The 18,909-nt window shown below is 42.3% G+C and overlaps 1 protein-coding gene across 5 annotated transcripts in view; it reads right to left on the bottom strand.

Moving 5' to 3' along the window:
* Window positions 1-18,705, bottom strand: part of MYO1B (myosin IB) — a 110,557-nt gene extending 91,852 nt beyond the window's left edge. For 3 of the 5 annotated variants that reach the window (XM_030277825.4, XM_030277824.4, XM_030277823.4), the window contains exons 1-2: window positions 18,268-18,400; window positions 3,310-3,450 (exon numbers count right to left, since the gene is read on the bottom strand). In XM_030277825.4, coding sequence (XP_030133685.1) covers window positions 3,310-3,444 — 135 coding nt within the window. In that variant the 5' untranslated portion in view covers window positions 3,445-3,450; window positions 18,268-18,400. Of the gene's footprint in view, window positions 1-3,309; window positions 3,451-18,267; window positions 18,426-18,563 lie in introns of those variants that run through there. The other 2 variants (XM_030277822.4, XM_030277821.4) reach the window with 2 other exon arrangements.
* Between the last annotated feature and the right edge of the window lie 204 nt (window positions 18,706-18,909).

The raw sequence follows: 18,909 nt of genomic DNA on the forward strand, positions 1-18,909 counted from the left end.
GTTTTACTATCCACATCACAAAAAAAAATTCTTGCTTATTATCTAGTCTAAATCTACCCTCTGAGCTTAAAACCAGTATTCCTCATCCTGTCACAACAGGCTTTACTACAAAGCTTATGCCCATTCGCCTCTAAGTCCCCTTAGTGAGTTTACCTACCAAGACTGGCCAACACCATTGTGCAGCATCTGGCCAGCCTTACAGCATCTTCAAAGCTATCCATGTTACAGGTCTCATTCCTCACAACAAACCCTTCTGAAGGTTACAACTGCAACTCTCTTTTAAAACTAACATATGTAGCACAGACAGAGCCTTCAGTCTGCAGGAAACTGCTTAGAAAATCATGTTGGGTAAGCCTGGCTTACTGCAGCTTGACTTTGTTCTTTAAACTTGAGCACAACTTCTGGCAATGCCTGCAATGGAATACTGACACCAGGGCTGAACTTAAGCCCACAGCTCAGCCATTAAAGGACAAATCCTCTGAAAGGATCCTGAGAGGTCAATTGTTGGAGCAGCAGAACTCTGCACTCTTGGTTAAGCACCACCAGCAGCTCTACAATAGTGCAATTTTGTTTCCCCAGGATGCAAACGACATATTTTACGTGGTAAAACAAGCCCTACTTCCAGGTGTAACAGAGGCTCCATTGTCCCCATCACAGTCTAAAACCAGAAATGCAAAGTGTAGTTGCCATGAGTGATGGCAGCAAGGAGAAAGTGGAGAAGAGTTTGTACTTGAAAATTAATGTGGTTGTTACAGTGATGTAACATTCCAACTGTTACTGTTTTACAAATTTTCTAAAATATGCAGCTGAGGCATGAAAACTTGCAAGGCAGCAAAACTCAGCTGATACGGAGGGAAGACAATATTCCTCAAGTGGTTTGCTAAATAAAACCATGCAGCATCACAAGCCAAGTAACTTGCATACTTGGTAGCAGCATGTGGCACAGGCATGAACACCTCTTTTTCCCACCATTGCATGTAGTGAATGTTTTAATATTTGCAAACATCTGTGACATTTGGCCTTCATATTGTGAATTGTAAGACCTTGAAAAAGACCTTACAGAGCTTGTAAGACCTTGAAAAAACAGGCTTTCCCACCTGCAAGCCAAAGGATCCTACATTGCTAGGGAAAAGTGACACCTGGTATCACCTACCAAAGCACATAATACAGATAATTACATTGCACATCAGTGCCAGGTGCAGCAGAATCAGAAACTGGGGGAAATACATACTTCAATGTCACCATCTCAAAGAAATGTGTGTTTGAACACATGTTGTCAGCTAGCTCATAACAGCAGATAATAACAAAACAGAACACCCATTTGCCATGAAAACATTCCATTTCTTTCAAGAAAAACTATCCAGTCTGAATTAAGCAGAAACATGTAATTAAATGCAATCCATAGCAGTTGACAGGAAAATCCATAGTAGTTGACAGGAAAAAAAAAAAAAAGAAACCAAAATCCTCCTTGAGAAATCCACTCACTCAAGATTTATAGCAATCCTTCATAAGAAGCTGCATAGTCCAGGGTGCCCTCACAGAACAGGTTTGCATCTTTAATGCTTTAAATAAAACTTTCCAATATGGCCCAAAGATTGGGCTGGGTGCTACTGCCTCCTTTAATCTCCAGGAAAATAGGTCTCTTTACTTTTCTTCATATTTTCTTGAGTTAAACAGAATGAGATAATTCAGAATCCCCCACTGTTACTGTAGGCACTAGGAACAAAGTATTAACCCTAAAACTGATGTGGAACATGTAAAGTATACAAGCCACTGACTGGAAAAAAAGCACCTCTGAACCCCAGAAGAGGCAGGCACTGAAGTTATTGAAAGTGAAGGATGTGCCAGAAACAAGATGAAAGAGCAGAAAAGAGAAGTGTGATATCTACTTCTCTGTATCAGCATCCAAGGGTTATCCATAGGGAACAGAACCCATCTTCAAGGAACAAGGAAAATTTAAGACAAAGTTTTGCAAATATAACTCTCAAAGGTAGAAGTTTAAAAACAAAAAAAGATTAATTTTTTTAACCATTGAGGAAAAAATGTTTCCAAAAATATACATCATTTTGGTTTCTTCTTCAACAAGGTCTTCATGGATACTGAGAGTCTTTTCTTAATCTAATTTTATTGTTCCATTTGTTCAATTGTCAGTACAACCTGAAGGAGCAAATTGGTGGAAATGATACAATAGCAGTTAGGAGCAATTGTGTATTACTAACCTAATGTCCCCAGAAAAGGGAGCAGGCCTGGTTGAACAAGAAAATTAAGAAAGACATGGCAGACAATGAATAGCAAAGGTAGAAAAGCACAGATGATAACTAAGGGATAGAAGAAGCAAACAAAAATAGCACAGATCCTCCCATACATTCTCCTTTCCAATCTCCAGTATAATAAAACCATCATGGTTCAAATCTCAGCAAGAATTAAAAATATAATCAAACCAAAAATTAAAAAGGGGAGGAAGGCTAAATTATAATTAAGTACAGAACGCCTATTTGATTTGAGTAAGCTGCAGACACAATTGCTTGCAGATCATAGACATACTTTGGTTTAAATATTTAGGCTCGCCAGCAGCCTTGGAAAGTCTCTAGAAACTATTAAGTCACACAGCCTAAGCAATAAAACAGATACAACACAATGCACATTTTAGCAAAAGTGGAACAAAGAGATGAAGCAGGAAATGAAAGGCTTAACTGGAATCACCTTTTGCCTCTTCATTCCCTGCCTGTGTTTCTACTGCCAGTTCACAACATCTCTCCTGTTGATCATCACTCAAGGATTAACATGCCTGAACACTTTGATTACTTCCACATATATCCAAGCTCATTGTATGTAGTTTAAGACCCAACCATTGCAATAAACACAACCTCTTTGCAAATCAAAGATATCAAGCAATATTTGAGTTACCCTTAGTATATTCTGAGCATTTACTGTTTCTGCTCCAGCCCACTCTAACATCCTGGAAGTGCCTTCCCTGTAAGTGAATTATTTATAACTGTGATGCCCTCTGACAACAGAAGCATCCAAGTAACTGCCAGCAGCAGTTCTGGAACTGCTCTTCATGAAAATCAGAGATCTCTGATGTTGTGTAATGGGGAAAAAGTAAAAGGAAGAATATCCCAGATGGGGAAGATCAAATGCAAAGAATGGTGTACAGGAAAGACTACTGAACAAGTAAAGTTTAAAACATCCCTAATACAACAGATAATGCTCAGGCACTCAGTGTGTGTGTATCCTTGTAAATAAACACATATCTTAAGAGTGACAGCACAGCTCCCCATAGGATGTTGTCTCCTAACATATACTCACATAGACTTCATTGTGATCAAAGCGCTTCTTCAGGTTATTGATGAAGGAATCTTCATTAAGTGGCTCTAAAAGAACCATATCTCCCACCCCAATCATGTCATCTAAAAGCGATGTCTTGACCTCCATTTTGGCCATTTTGTCCTGGGAAAAACAAACAAAACAAGAATAAAACAAGCAGCAAAGGTTAGTTCAAGGTTATTCTAATTATTCACAGGCATTATCTAGTAACACAACTTCAGGAAAAAAAGTTGAAAGAACTTAAATTAAATTAAAATTATATTTCCAAGGAACATTCTCAAAAGTCATTGCATCTATCCAGGTAGTCCACATGATTCCAAAATTTAACTTCTAATTGTCAACAATGCCTTCTGGTCCACTTTACATTAAACATGACACTCCTAGAAAGAGGAATGAAGATTCTAGTGGGCATCAAAAGCAGTGTTTGGATGACTTCAACACAATGTTCAAGTGCATGTAAACCTGTATTTTATCAAAAATGTCATCAGGATCTCCAAACTAGGGTTTAAATTTGTCAATAATCCCAATCTGAATTTCTTTTTCACCATTACTTGCATTTCTCCCATTCCATGAATACTGAAATGGAAACCAACTCAGTGAACCCACTCAGAGACAAAAACCACATTATTTAATCTTAGTTCATAAACCCTGGGCTCTTAAATGCCTATTCTAGTACAGTGCTGGTATCGGCTACATGAAGTTACCAAATTACTTAATTTACTTGTAATTTTGTTGCTCGAGAGAACATTTTCACAGGGCAACAACAATCCAGCTGACAAGTGGAGACACTTCATGAATATAACCGGAGCAGCAAAAGCCAGAAGCTGGGCTCAAACAGGGCACCAGGATCAAACAAAGCAAAGTAAGCAAGTCTGATAAAGGAAGTCATTTAGACAAAGAAGTCAAGGTCAGGCCAAAACTTGGCACTTATTTGATCCTCCCAGCCTTTTATCCCTCCAATCCAAATGCTGCAGATTACTGAGCTGCTCAAGAACTCTGGGCACACAGTTACTGCTTTCAGCTTCCAGGAGGAGACTGAAAAACGTATGGGATTCACAGCTGCAAACAGGGAACCAGAGGTGAGAGAGAACAGCTGTGCTGACCACACAAACCAAGGACCAGCTACTGCACAGCTACAGCCACGCGAAACAGCATCTCAACTTCACCAGTCAGCTGTCACCTCCCAGCTACAGAATGCTATCAGGCTGTCCTTGGCCTACCACTGCTGCACATTTTAATTCTAAACATTTTTTCTAGTTTCCCAAAATGCCATTGAGCAGCTATTACATTATATAATCATTGCTACCTTGCCATAGTACCTCTCCATCAGATGACTAATTTAAAACAACTCTTCCTGCAGCCACTACTTCACTAGAAGTTATTTGATGTTTTTCATCAGTGAGTGACATTTGAGGAATTTTAGATCGAGACTTAAGTCTTGCTTGATGTTTTTCCAAATTCAACTAAGAGAAGTGCAGCTCCACAGGCAGCTAAGCATACAAAGTGATACAGAAAGATCCCCAAAACCTGAACCAAGCCTGGGAATTACTAGAAATTCACATGGAAATCCAAAAACAGTGCTGAACTATGATAACCAACCAAAGCTGAGTCAACTCTTCTAAATAAACAAAAGAGCATTTATTTTAAACAGAAATACTGGACAAATATTTTTGAAGAGAAAGAAACTTTTATTCCTAAAAGTTCACCTCTCTGAATCACCAAAAAAAAATTTTAAACATTCATAGAATCTTTTCAGAGGTATCACTTCAACTTCTGCATCCCATTAAGACAAATTCTTTAAACTACCAATCTTGTTTCAGTGACCTAATTACTTCCCATACATCCACTAATGCTCAAATAACTTTTGAAGGCTGAAAAAATAAAGCCCTTCCCACGTATGGAACTTATTAAATAATGGGTTTGTGGCCAAATAAATAAAAAAAGCCAACACAAAATCCTAATAAGGGCAATTTAAACCTAAAATTTAAGTTCTAAGTACAATACCTCATTTACCATTGTGAAATTACATACCACCTACCATACTTCAGGCATCATTGCTTGGGAATTTCAAGAGCAAGAGCAGCCAAACCCATCAAAAACATCCATATATTCCCAAATTCAATGCCATGTTTTGCAGAAGAGGTGCAGGAAGACACTATATCTACTATTATAAGTTGGATCAAAAAGTTGTATACAGATATTGACTTATCAATATATTGGAAAAGTTTCATTTTATGGTCAAAGGTTAATTTTCAGCTTGTTTTTTTTCTACAATAATTTACAGCAGTCTATGATTAAAATATTTTTCACCAACTTGCAAGCTAGAAAATACTAGAAACCCAAATTATGAAAAAATTTAACAGGCTGAGACAACTTCTTTAACACTGATTGCTCAAAGCCATTTCCAATAGCCTTTGCAAAAATTCATTAAGGATTACCTCCTACACTTATGTATGATTCAAGAGTATTCTGCCATAGCAGCATTGTTAGCATTTCCTTTGGTGGAATCCAATCATAATCCCTGCTCTGGTTTAGCTAACAAAGGAAAATTCAGCCTGTGGGATAATTTGGTTGTCTATCTGAGGTAAAAAGTGGGGGGGAAAAGCACTGCTAAGAGAAACCAACAATGTTTAAACATATATTAATCAACTAACTAGGACTTAATAACTGAAATTTATCTATTAGGAGAATGTAGTAGAAGATCAATATATAGCACTTTCAAAATACCAAATGCTAACTTTAGAAGTAGCTTTATAAAAAAATGTCAAAAATCAGCACGCTACACAGAAAAAAAATAATCTAACCCTTGCAACATTACATGGCTGAACTTCAGAAAAAGCTCAGAAACTCAATCCAAATCCATGTCAAGATGTCTTGAAGCTGTTAATATTTCCCATCAGCACTGCTGACAGCGTGCTCACCACAGTTTGGAGAGCAGCGGCCAACATAAAAGCAAGTGGCTTCTACTGTTGCATGTATTCACACACCTTTAAAAAGACGAATGCTACTCAAGAACTATTTTCAAGAGCCAGCTCTATGAGAGGGATGGAACCAGAACCAGCTCCCAGTGCCTTAGATTAGGAAGATCAGATTCTTTCTTCAACATCCCATACCCACCTACCACTAGAGGCTTCTCCCAAATTTACCTTTCTTGTCCCTAAAGCAATGATCAGCAGCATTTCAAAATATCTTCTTTTTCTGTAGGCAGTTGTCAAATCTGTTCTTCCCCCCTTTGGTCTCATATCTAAGCCGTAAATTCAATGGAGTGAGAAGATTTGCAACATGTTTCCATTCTCAGAAAAATATTTTAAAAGTCAATTCAGTAATCCTTCACAGTTTGATCTGTTTTATGCCGGACAACATGCTTGGGAGGAGAAGTGCTGGGCAGGCTGTGTCTTTAAAATGCTTTTATTCACACACTCCCACGCCACACAGCCTTTTAAAACACAGACTGTTGTATCCACTGCTTGCAGCGCCTGGGATTGGAATAAAATTTAGATTTCCAGTTGAATCTAAAACCTTCTTGCCCCTCTTGGCCACAAGGATGTCAAATTAAAAATCCCAGCATCCCACAGCCACAGCAACCCTATCATTGGCCATTCTGGAAAAAGAGCTAATGACAACTATAAATAGAAGAGAATGCAAGAATAGGCAAAACCCCCAAAGCCTTGTACAATTAAATGCACACATTCTCCACAGGGGAAATGAAGTAATGCCCTGTTATTGGCATGCAGGGCCTTATGGAATTGTCCCGGGTTTTCCACATCCCTGTCCAAGAGCAGAACTGCATCAATTGTCAGCAGCTTCCGACAGCTGTGCAGTCCTTAGCTCAGACTTAAGAGTTTGGTGCACTGGAAGGATCACTGGCTGCAGAGGTGGCTTGTGGTTTTTTTTTTCCTTTCCAGGCAAGAGGACAATTTCTCTACCATCAAAACCAGCACAGGTGTATTCACATATGCTTCAAGCTCTGATTGTTTAAAAACAAAACAAAAAAAAAATTAAAAAACAAACAAACCTACTAACACCACAAGCCTTTGGTTTCACTACAACCAGCTTGCTGTAGAAGATAATCCCCTTTTTCTAAGTCTTAACAGGGACAATGTGCAACATCAGTAATTCAACAGCGCAGTTCAAAGTGATTTCATGTTCCAGGTCTGATCCTGAGCCCCTGTCAGGCTGTAATTATGTTTGCCCATCCCTTCCCAGTTTTCTCAGTCCAGGAGTAATCAGCCCACACAGAAGTGGGGACACTGGCAGGCCCCTGCTGCAAAAAGCAGCCAATGTCATTACTTGAACAAAACAAAACCAAAAGGGGCTGCAACCATCATCTCGTGCTGCTGCTGCTCATGACAAGCCTAAGTACCAATTTAGCAAGAGGCAGGATTTAAATTTAACCTGTTCTGCTGGCCAGCAAACCTGGTGTCTCACCAGCTTCCAGCTGATCCCACAAAGGTGCAAGCTCATTGGAAACACCCTGTGCTGGTTCACCAGGCAAACTGAGGCAGACTCTGCAGCTGAACTGTTAAAATGCCCTTTTCACTCAGAGCTACATTTCCCGACATCAGCACGTGTGGAAAAAAGGTTGATATCATCCAGAGGAAACCCCTGCTTTCCCTGCAAACCTCTCCCATCTGCTCTGCCAGGAACACCTGCACCCTCCTTCCCAGCTGTTGCTCTGACACATCCATGTCCTGTGGAAAAGAGCATGCAGAAAACAGCTCAATGTTGCAGCCCACTGCTTTTCCTGCAAGAAAATGGACTTGAGGAACGCGACAGACTAATTTCAAGAAGGAATGTTAATGGATATCACAACGTCAGTAAAAGCACTCAAAGAACTAAAAGGCTTCCTCTGACTCTCCATCTTTCCTTTTGGTTTCACCAGTGTCTGAAGAGCTTCTGAATTCCTTCCTTTCTCCCAGTCCTACTGCATAAATCAGTGTTTTCCAAAGTGGAAAAGTTTACAATTCAGAGCTTTTGAATTAGCTAATGTTTCTCACATCTTACCTACCAAGCATGAGCTGTTATTTGAAGCCTTGTGCAACCTCTCTTAAATTTCTGGAACCGAATATTACACATGTACTGGATTCCTTGAGCACTAAACAACAAACAGCTCTGGTGAATTACAAAAGTAAAATGTGGCATTACGGGGTGTATTTGTACTGGGACCGCAGGAATGTTTGCATTCAGCATCAGCTAAATGGGAACAGCCCTTCAGCAACATCAGATTAGGGCAGTTTCGCACCAGTGACTGCAATTTAGATGACTGAAGATCTGACCAGAGAATTCCACAGGAGAGACAAATGCTCCACTGGCCTCTGCTAGCAAACACCAGGCATCTATCTAAAGATTGGGTAACTTTAAAGAAAGAATCAGGCCACTTAAGGTACTGTTGAACAAACAGCTGCAACCACTGAGGCAATACCATCTCTTAATAGTTTAACAATGCAAACTTAACTGCAATTTAGAAAAACAGATAGTGTGATAATTAGACTGCATTAGGACATGTACAAATTGTTTGCTGGGGCACCATCTCCTCCTGATGTAAAGAGTGGATGAAGCTTCCTTCATTACCCGGACACAGGTTCTTCATAAATGCAGAAGTGAGAGGTTTGGTTGCTGCTGAAGTTCTTAGGGGCTTGTTGGGAGGGTATTGGGGGTTTTTGTTTTGGTGTGGGGATGGGGTGTTTTCACTTTTATTTTTACATCAGCTTGATTACAACCCACACTAAGCAGTAATCTCCCCCTAAAGTGAGAGAAACGCCTCTCTCATGTTTCTGTTCACATTACGATGAGACTATGAACAACTCTGGTATCACCAAAAAGGTGCACAGTACTTTACCACAAAACCAAAATCACATGAGCCATGTATGCAGAAGATAGAGCTTTGTCCTCCTTCTTTTCCTTAAAAAAAACCAAAACCAACTAATTCAGTAGCCTGAGGGGGCTGTGTTTGCATTTCTCCAAGGCTACTCTCTGTTATTTTTTTCCCAGTGGTTTGAATAACATTAGCATGGATATTACCTGCTCTATGAGACCATGGGGTATATCTATTCTATTATTCCTACTTTACAGTCCCAGCAGTACATGTCTTCAAATTACTTCTGATAATTATTTTGCAACCACAACACAATAACTGCCACCAGTAATTGCACTCTGGGGCTGATCTATTTCCTAAGTCAACTTTCTGCCTTGCTTTAACTCATCTGGGTCAGTCATACAGTCACCCCAGGTTTTGGGCAAAACATTTGGGTCTTTCAACGTTGCTAAGGCATTCTTCTTTAGCAGCTGTGAAAATACATTCAAAATATGTCTGCTACTCCATTTTTACCCTTAAAATGTTCCTTTACATTTTGGATTATATTGACAGGCTGCAAAGATTATAGGTGTGAAGTGGCATTTTATGTAAATAAATGGTTATTCTTGAGTCTTTTTTCCTATTTTTTTTTCTTTAATTAGTTTAATGCGGATAATGCCTTGGGTGTTTTCAATGCATCTAGAAATAGGTCTTCACTACCAAGGCTATCTACAGTCCAAAATTCTAGTTAAATTCCCACTGAGTTCAGCAGAAACAGGATCCATGGTGGTTTCTTATATTTAGGCTTTTCTTAGTCATTGCCTAGCCACAGAGTGTTATAATCATTCCAGGTCCACATCTACAGAAAAGGATAAAGTATTCAGTAGAGAAGGAGGTCAATTTTTGGCACATACGCCTTACTAAGGTTTCCTTGAGTCTTTTTCAAAATATGGAACTAAATGTGACTGCAAAGCCAAAGGTTGTCAAAGGTCCTATCTTTTCCCCCTAAACCAAAGACTAGATTTCAGACTGACGGTGTTTGGACAACACAACTTTGAAAAAGTTGTCAGTAAGGGATATGGACACATAGAAAACACCCTCATTCTTTCAGAAAAGAAACCAAAAAATCTTTTACTACTGGATAGCCAAATTCCACTAAGCATTGGGTGCCCTTTTAAATTGATTATCTTAATCTTTCAACCTGCCGCCTAAAGTTTTCTGCCAATTTTAGGGAATCCTGCCCAATCCAAAGGTTACATTTGCAAACAGGGGCACAAAAAACAAGGTAGCATTTATTTATATTAGGGGATCTTCTTTGCTTGCTGTATGTCACACACCAGCAGCTTGCCACCTCACCAGAGCTTGGGTTCAAAAGAACTCTCAGTAGCAGATGCTCACAAAACACTTTTACAATGAACCAGCCCTCACAAAGTCACATCACTTCTTTCACCTGAGGTTTCAGTCCCCGGGATCAATCCAGCAATCAGATGTAATTGAGATCTTTGCCTAAAACAGGATTTTTATTTTCTATTCCACACAAGCACGTGGGCAGAAAGCAAGCCTTGCTTTCCTGCAGTCAGCACAGGAACCACACGTCCCTGACCCAGGCAAAAGAACTGCTCAAGGTGGAGCAACTGGAGCAAACACAAATTTACATCGTTGGTAAGGTAGGTACTAAGAGATGTCCTAATACTACAGGGTTAAAATACCAGAGTACAAGCTAATCTTCTGCTCAAATGCTTTGCTGCCTGTTAAGCAGTCGGTGATAAGCCCTGAAGATATGCAGAAAACGAAATAACAGGCCAGGTAACACCATAGCTTCACTCAGCTGCCAGCAGGAGAAGGAAAATCAGCCACAAAAAGTCGTCACAACAGTCACTGAACCAGGCTTAAAATCGGTCATGGGTGAACACCAACCTAATCAGGAGCTTCAGGAAATCCAGATCCCAGAGGAGGCATTGGTGCCTGCATCTACCCAGCATCAGTCAGCCACAATAACTGAGCATACACCCTAACCCCTAGAGCAGCAGGCACTCACAGGTTTCACAGTTTCCATGCACCCATATTGTCTTCCAAGCAGTAAAAGTCTGGGTAAAGCAAAAATTTTCCTGTCCTTTTTCATTTAAAACAGGAGGAAACGAAGTCACCCAAATAAGACCCCAAAGATCTTATTTTAGCCCATTGCAATTTCCCCTCATGAAAACCTCACTGACAGGATCCTTGAGATATTTGTAAATAAAGTTTGGAATGTTTTTCACCTAGTATTTCATGAAAATAAGACAAATCATGCCAGCTGTTCATCTCTTGGTCTACACATCTAATCTCTCAGACATGTCTAATGCTGAATTTGATTCAAAAGGACCGAGTAAAGGACAACAGAACAGCCGATTTTGCACACAAAAGCAGGCAGGAGAGGATATCTGAGTACAAGCATTCCACCAGAGACATGGGTTGCAAGGAGAACAAACCCCTTATTAAGTACCACAGAGCAGAAAAATTGCTCTGCAAAATTCCCTAGCTGCAGAAAAAGCTTCAAGTGGAAATTACTACTTCTTTGCAAGTCAATCCATCACAAGAGAAAAGCCTGCAGGAAGTCAGACCCGACTAGTCCCATTTCTCCCAGGAGTAGCTGCCAAGGTAAAACAGTAGTGCAAGGTTTCACCCCACCACTTGCCATCACTGTCGATGCTGCACATCAATTTCTGTCCAGCAAGACATGCTATTTTTTAACAAAGGCAGGGAATAAAAGAATTTGGATGCAAGTGTTCTGGGAAGAGGAAGCATTATTTGCCCAAATCTAAGATTAAAAAAAAAAAATTAAGAGAAGGTAAGGCTTAAATTACATGTACTAAGAAAGGTCTGCTCGTCTCAAGCAGTTGACCTATATCCAGTTTTGCCGTTTTCATCCTCAACAATAATTTTCAGATAGACACCTGGAATTAGAGGATAAAAGTCATCAATTTCTAAATCCAGCCATCTCCAGCTCTTCCTATGTATTGTGTCAAGAGATACTTCAGACAATGGGAGCAGTTCATTAAGTTGCATTTCAACACACGGTAATCACTCTTGTCCAGATGTCCATGAAGTTAAAAGCCAGCAGACGATGTTTTTATTAACAACTAGCACGATAAACAGAGGTTTTCCAAACAAAATATAACACTTCAGAGATTTAGAGAGGGACACCTTCTTAAAACATCAATAGAAAGCAACTCCCTTGCACAGACAGAAAACAGCCGGTCCCGTGGCAGGCAAGCTCAGCACACACTCGCAGGTACGAAGTTTGCCCTCGCTGTGTTTCAGAGACAACCATCATCTGGCACTTGTTAGGAAGCAAAAAGTTCTATTCACACGAGATACAGGCAAGCTCCTTGTGTTCCACAAACGCTACAAGGCACAAGGAGCTCCAGCTCTGCCCTTGCTTGCCAAAAGATTTTCCACGGTTTCTCCTGGAGTGAACTTTGTTTCAACAGAGCCTGCACTCTTTGATCACTGAAGGTGATCTCCAGAGCCCTTTTAAACTCGGGCAGCCTGACAGCCTGTCAGCTGAACAATGGCAATTGGAGCGGTGTCTGTTCTGTGTGCTCCAAACCCACCGCGTCCGACAGCCACGAGCACTGCACTGCTCCAGAGTGCCATTTTTCAGCCTTCTCCAGGAGAAACGGTTCTTATGGTGTGCCTTATTCACAGACAATTTATTCCTGATCAGCTAATATCCATTTCTTCTTGCTTTTGCAAATGCTGCTAGGGTTTGGCTATTGTTTTAAATTTAATTGTGTTTTCTCCCTCACAGGGAAGTAGTGACAGAGGTTCATTTCAATAGACTTAATTCCAAATAATGCATAGCCAGTATTGACTATTTCCCTCTCGGTGGCTTTTCCACCCCCCTTGACCATCCCAATCACCAATTTTCTGCTCCATCTCCTATTTGAGCCTATCTTGGCTGAGCAGGGTTTAAACTAGGCTGTACAGGGGATTCTTGGTATATCATGGCAGCAATATTTCCTCACCACTACCAGGAATATTCCTTAATAGAGAGAGGGATTCATTTTCACCCCTTCCACAATTCTTTTTCCTTCTGCTAAGGTTCACAGGGAATTAGCACTTCCTTAGCTTACTCTGCACAACAAACTTCAAGTGCTCCATCAGTCACACACCTACTCACACATGTAAAAGTTAGGAAGGGTCTCCAGACACTACAGCGACCACGTGTTTATCTTGTAGGCTTAGCTATTTCCCAAAAATAACCTGCCTTTCAACCTCTGCCACCTTTCTGCAGCCCAAGCCTCTCCTGATGAAAAGGTAGAGCAGCTGTCATTTTTGCTGGAAGTTAGACATCCGAGGTATTCCCTTCTTTCACATCAAGTAAGCATGAGCCCTGCTAGGAGGAGCTTTCTTCTCAGCCCTCAAACATGGAGCTCTAAAGACTTTAAGGATACCCCTGATCTATAAGGATACCCTTAACTGTGCTTCAAATTGTTGTAACACAAAGACATTAAAACACAGTTTCTTCCTTTGCTTGCACTTTCCCAAGACACAGAATTCAACCCTTCATCACCCAGCAGTTTCCTCATTTCTGAGGTGCAGGTTCTCAGAGGTTGCTGGCAAGGATTTCAGCACAGTGTCAGGACACTGCATATGCACCATTGTACAAAAAACTGGTGGTTACCTTAAGGCCCAGGATTTCAAAGATCTTCAAACACCAGTACACTCTTGTAGAGAAAAGAAGAACAGACTCCATAAAGAAAATGCATATAAAAGAGTAGAAACTTTTTGGGATGTGATGAAACATTTCAGGATGTCACAGCTTGCTACCTGTTTTTCTTTCCATTGTAGCAAACCCTACAGTTTAATTATTCTTATTTGTAATTTTATATTTATACTCTTATTCTAATTCAAAGTAGCCTCAGTAGCACTTTGGTGTGTACAAATTATGAAAATTATAGAATATTACAGAAAAAGAAGCATAAAGCAAACAGCAAGAGAGCTCACATATGAAGCATGTTTGTGGGCCCAGGAAACTTGTACCACTGCTGACCAGGCTGTGGTCACACGCTTTTAAGAGCTGGTTTCTGCTTACAGGAGGGAAAAATGAGTCTTTCCTTGCTGCCTCCATTTACAAAATAAAGAAATCTACAAGAAGCACTTCTGATAGTACAACACCCACCAATCCTTCTGTTACTCAGTACCTATTCCTCTTTCTCTCCTTGATATAGGCTCTTACTTTCCTCCTGCTGTCTTTTGCTCTCATAATGGTCCTTCCCAACAACATAACGATTTCTGCCAATATAAGACCCTTGGAAGGGCTTCTGCCTCTCCAAGATAGGGAGAACAAGGAAAAGTTTACCAGTACTCCCACACTGAAGAAGCAATTTCAAGGCAGCACTTCACAAAGCCAGAAACAAGGCAATTACCACTCCCCACCCCTGCAAAGAAAAGAAAATCTTAGTGGCAGTAGACATTTCTAGCCCTTACTCCTTGGGACTCTGGATATTTGGATTCCTCATCCTGAGCCTTCAGCTTGTTTGCTGAAGTGTTACATCTGGTCACTCAGGCTGGAGACCACATCTTAATTTCTTTCCTCCCAAAAGCTGAGGCACTGGCAAAAAAGATGTTGTTCTGGCCTCTGGGGTTCATTACTCCTGCTTTACTGTCTGCATAGAATTCCCCAACAAGTTTGCATCTGGAAAGGGGACTTGATAGTTCTTCTTTACCTCTGAAACTGTATTTTTAAGGACTAGTCTTTCTCATTGAAACTCTCTCATCACCACGGTGACTTTGGTATCAGATTTAAAATATATAACAAGAAATGGAGACAAGTTTCCTTGGTGATACCAAATGGGAAATCTCCCAGTAAAATGGAGGTGAGAGAGGCAAAAAGATGAACTTTCTGTATAGATTTCTTTAAAAGCTATGCCACTATCAGGAAACAAAAAAACAAACTAAACAAAATAAACCAGAGAGATCCTGGTCGCCACACTGTTTAGAACCAAAATCTGGAGTAATACACACCAAAAGACCAAAGCTTTCCCAAACCACAAGCAAACTGGGACACAACTGCAAAGAATTAATGTTTTGAGACTAATGCTCAAACACATCAGAAAAGATTCACAAAAAGACCCTTGTTATAGTTCCAGTATCCTCTTTAACAGCTACTTCACAGCATATGACAGAGTTGTGAGATTTCCACTATCCCATCAGCACAAAATGAAAATGTTTAACTTTTGGTAGGGTTGTGGATTTTGGGTTTTTTTTCCATTCTGGGAACTGCAAAGCAGAAGAAAATTAATGTTATTCTTTACTGTTTCATTATGACAAAGCATGCCTTGATGTTAGCTTATACACCAGAAATCAAGCTCTGGTTTCCTTCTTTTTTGGAGGTTATGAATGGAGGGGTTACATAAGGGTGTAACAAGAGCTGCTACTTCCTTTCCCAGTTTAAGAAAAAAAGCTGTAGATCAAGTTACAGACTCCAGGGCTGGTCATTGATACTTCAATCTTCCTAAAATTTTTGCCAGTAGTCCCACAACAAACAGAAGAGGCTACTCAGAAGGCTCCGGGAATTTAACAGACTAACTACATAGCTATAAGGGAGGGAAAAACCCTTTATTTTTGTCTTTCATCAAGCTCAGGAAATTCCCCAGGCTTGATGCATACAGTCACTCAAGTCACCACTTTCCATTTCAGTTTGCTCTTCAGTAGTACAGTAAAAAAAGATGAATGAAATAGAAGGTAAAATTTAAAGCACAGTCCGGTACACAAGCTGTGCTAAACAAGATCAGCAGTCTGAAAGGGCACTGAACTTGGGTGGGTATGTCAGCATTTGCCCCAGCTCCGACCACACGAGGCAAATGAAAGGAGGGAACAGTGTCCAGCTTGGTCTACAGCAGAACTGAGCTTTTCTCCAAACTGTCCCACTGGCACTTTCTTCACCTTCCTTTCCAATTCCCAAGCCACTGCTACTACTGCTGCCGAAGGAAGATGAGATCAGACTCCAACATGAGGAATTTCTGTTCCCACAGAGCAAAGGGAAACCAGATGATCTCAGAGAATCATGTGAAGAAAGTCCCTGACACTTCCATGAGGCAGAATATCTCCAGTATGTTGCCAGCAGTTTCTTAAGAGTGCACAGTGGGAAAAATTAATGACTTTGCTTATGTTTCCAATTGCTCTCTCCCACTTCCTCTCCTCATTTGCCAGACCTTTATTTTCCCTTCCCCCAGAAGCTCTAGTAGGCTTGCAATGTACATTTGCCCTTCTAAAGGCAATTACACCAAGTCTTGCACAATGCCTGAAAGGGCTAACACAACAAAGCTAAACTGCCGGCCCCTGGCATCATTTCCACAGAGCTCCTCCCCACCGGTGTGATTTAACAAGGTCTCTTACCGAAAAAAACCAAACCAAAACAACAACAAAAAAAAAAAAAAAAAAAAAAAAAAAAAGAGAAAAGAAAAAAGTAAAAAGGCAAGCTTCTGTGATTTGAGATGCTTTCATGAGTCCTCTCACCTTCACTTTGCTGAGCACTCAATCTGTCCGTGGTGCTCATAAGGAGCCAAAATCCTTTTAGATATCCAACACCACATAGATGTTTCAGAACCATCCTAAGGATATGGAGGAACTTGTGGCAAGCTAACACACCAGTAACGGCTACAAACAAACATAAGCAGTGACCACTTTATGTTACTTTGGGAAGAATGGGAATGCTCCAACCCTTACACCTCCACACAAAATTAAGCCAGAGGCAGTGCACTGCTTTAAGCACTAAATTGAAGACATTCTTAAACTCAAGCCTGGGACAACTGGAAATAAAAGCACATGATGAGAAGAATGTCTTTACCTTTTATACGTTTAAAAGCAGCCAAGGACTGAACTTTAACAGATGGATTGGACTATTTCTGTTCTCTAACACTGCACACTTTTGGGAAAAGCCTTGTTTTTGACACAGGGCTTGACAAAGTGATGATTCATGCAGGGAAGGACGGGCAGCTTGTTGCCAGCCTTAATTCACAATTAACAATAGGACAGACGGATATGGAAGGCTCATGATTCCACACAAAAATCACAAAGTCAGGAGTTTTACCTGACCTTTATGCCAGTGGTCATTTCCAATCTGGATATATTTTAAATAGCATCTCTGAAATAAATTTTAAGAGTAGTTAGCTTTTGTTTCGTTACTGTTACGTTTGTCCCTTGGAATAGTGGTCCCGACTAAATACATAGCAACTGATTTAATGACATGGTCTGGCATTTCAAAGCCTTAAATTACTCGAAAAAGCAAACAGCACGTGTGAGCACGGACGCCTGAGCACAGAGGTACCGTGGGCACGGCAAGTGAGCACTGGACCACTTGGTGACTGCACAGCAAGTCCCACTCCGGTGGCTCTGCTAGGATGGCCATTGTTTTCCAGCGGGGAGTCTCCACTCCGAGGAACAAAGGGATGCCCTTCCCAAAACAGCGGCAGCAGATGTCCCACACCGAATCCCGACAGCCTCCATGCGCGCAGACCGGCGGTCCTCCTTGGGAGGCTACAGCAGCCCGTCCCCTCAGGGAGTTCTCCAGGACAATGACCTGCCCTGCAAAGCCCTTCCTCAAGTCTCCTCTCCAAGCGTTACCCGAGAGCAGAATCGAACATCCTGCTCCAAGTTACCGGCACTCTTCCCACGGTTCCCCCGAGCCCCACAGCCGAGCCCGTCCTTTCTCATTCAGGGAAGCCACGCACCCAGGGTAATTATTTTAGACAAGAACAAACAGATGCCACGCTCTCTTCCCAGAAAGAGCACGCACACACACACACACACACTCATATGTGAGGCAGCGAGCCCCGGACCGTCCCTGCGTGTGCGCCTCAGTGAAGCTGTCCCAGCCCCGCTGCCGCCCAGCAGAGCTGAACGCCGGTCCCAGCGCACGCAGAGCGTCCCGGAGCCGCAGCCGTGCCCGGGACCCGCCGGGGCTGCCGTGCCCGGCGCCCGCACCCAGCACCGCCGCCCCTTCCTCACGGGAGAGCCGCCGCCGAGCCGCCACACCACCCACCCTCTGCAGCGCCGACCCCATCCATCCCCTTCCCGTGTCTCCCTCACGGGCTGCCGGAGCCCGCGGTGCCCCGAACAAAGGGAGCCGTGCGGGCCGGGCAGTCCCGGGGGAGCCGTACCTCTGCCGCCGAAGGGCGCTGCCCGCCGTCCCGCCGCCTCCCGCGGACACTGCCCCGCCGAGCAGCCGGAGCGGAGCGAGCGGGGCTCAGCCCCGGCCCCTCCCCGCCCGCCCGGCAGGGGCGGAGGCGCCGCCGCCCGCCCCGGGCCCGCAGCGCCGCCCGGCGGGCACCGCTCCCCGCGCGGGGTCCGGGCTGCGCCGAGCCCCGGGGCTGAATCCGCTCCCGGGGCTGAGCCCCGCTCCCAAGGCTGAACCCCGCTCCCACAACACCCGAGCCGCCGCCGCCGCCCTCCTCACCTGGTCTCCCGCGCTTCAGACCCGCCTGCTCTGCAGTTCTCCAGTTCATTCTTTCGCCCTCACCTGAAGCAGTCAAAAACTAAGCGAAAAGAGAAATCGGCTTGTCTTGGTGTGAAACCCAACATCTCCCACTCGGTTTCTGCAATAATGTTTTCAGTGGTTTCTCAACTAAGTGGAAGCGCCCGAAAGTATTTACAGCAAGCTCTGACATAATACAGCTTATCTGCCCAATCCTGCCCCTGATAAACGCAGGAGACGTCAACAATGGAGAGCGACTGCCCTATTGTGTGAGAAAAGGGGCAAAAAAGAAAAAGCCCTAAAGGGCTCCTATTGTGTTTCTGGGACT

This window comes from Taeniopygia guttata, chromosome 7 (genome assembly GCF_048771995.1).
Source record: "Taeniopygia guttata chromosome 7, bTaeGut7.mat, whole genome shotgun sequence".
Taxonomy (NCBI): domain Eukaryota; kingdom Metazoa; phylum Chordata; class Aves; order Passeriformes; family Estrildidae; genus Taeniopygia; species Taeniopygia guttata.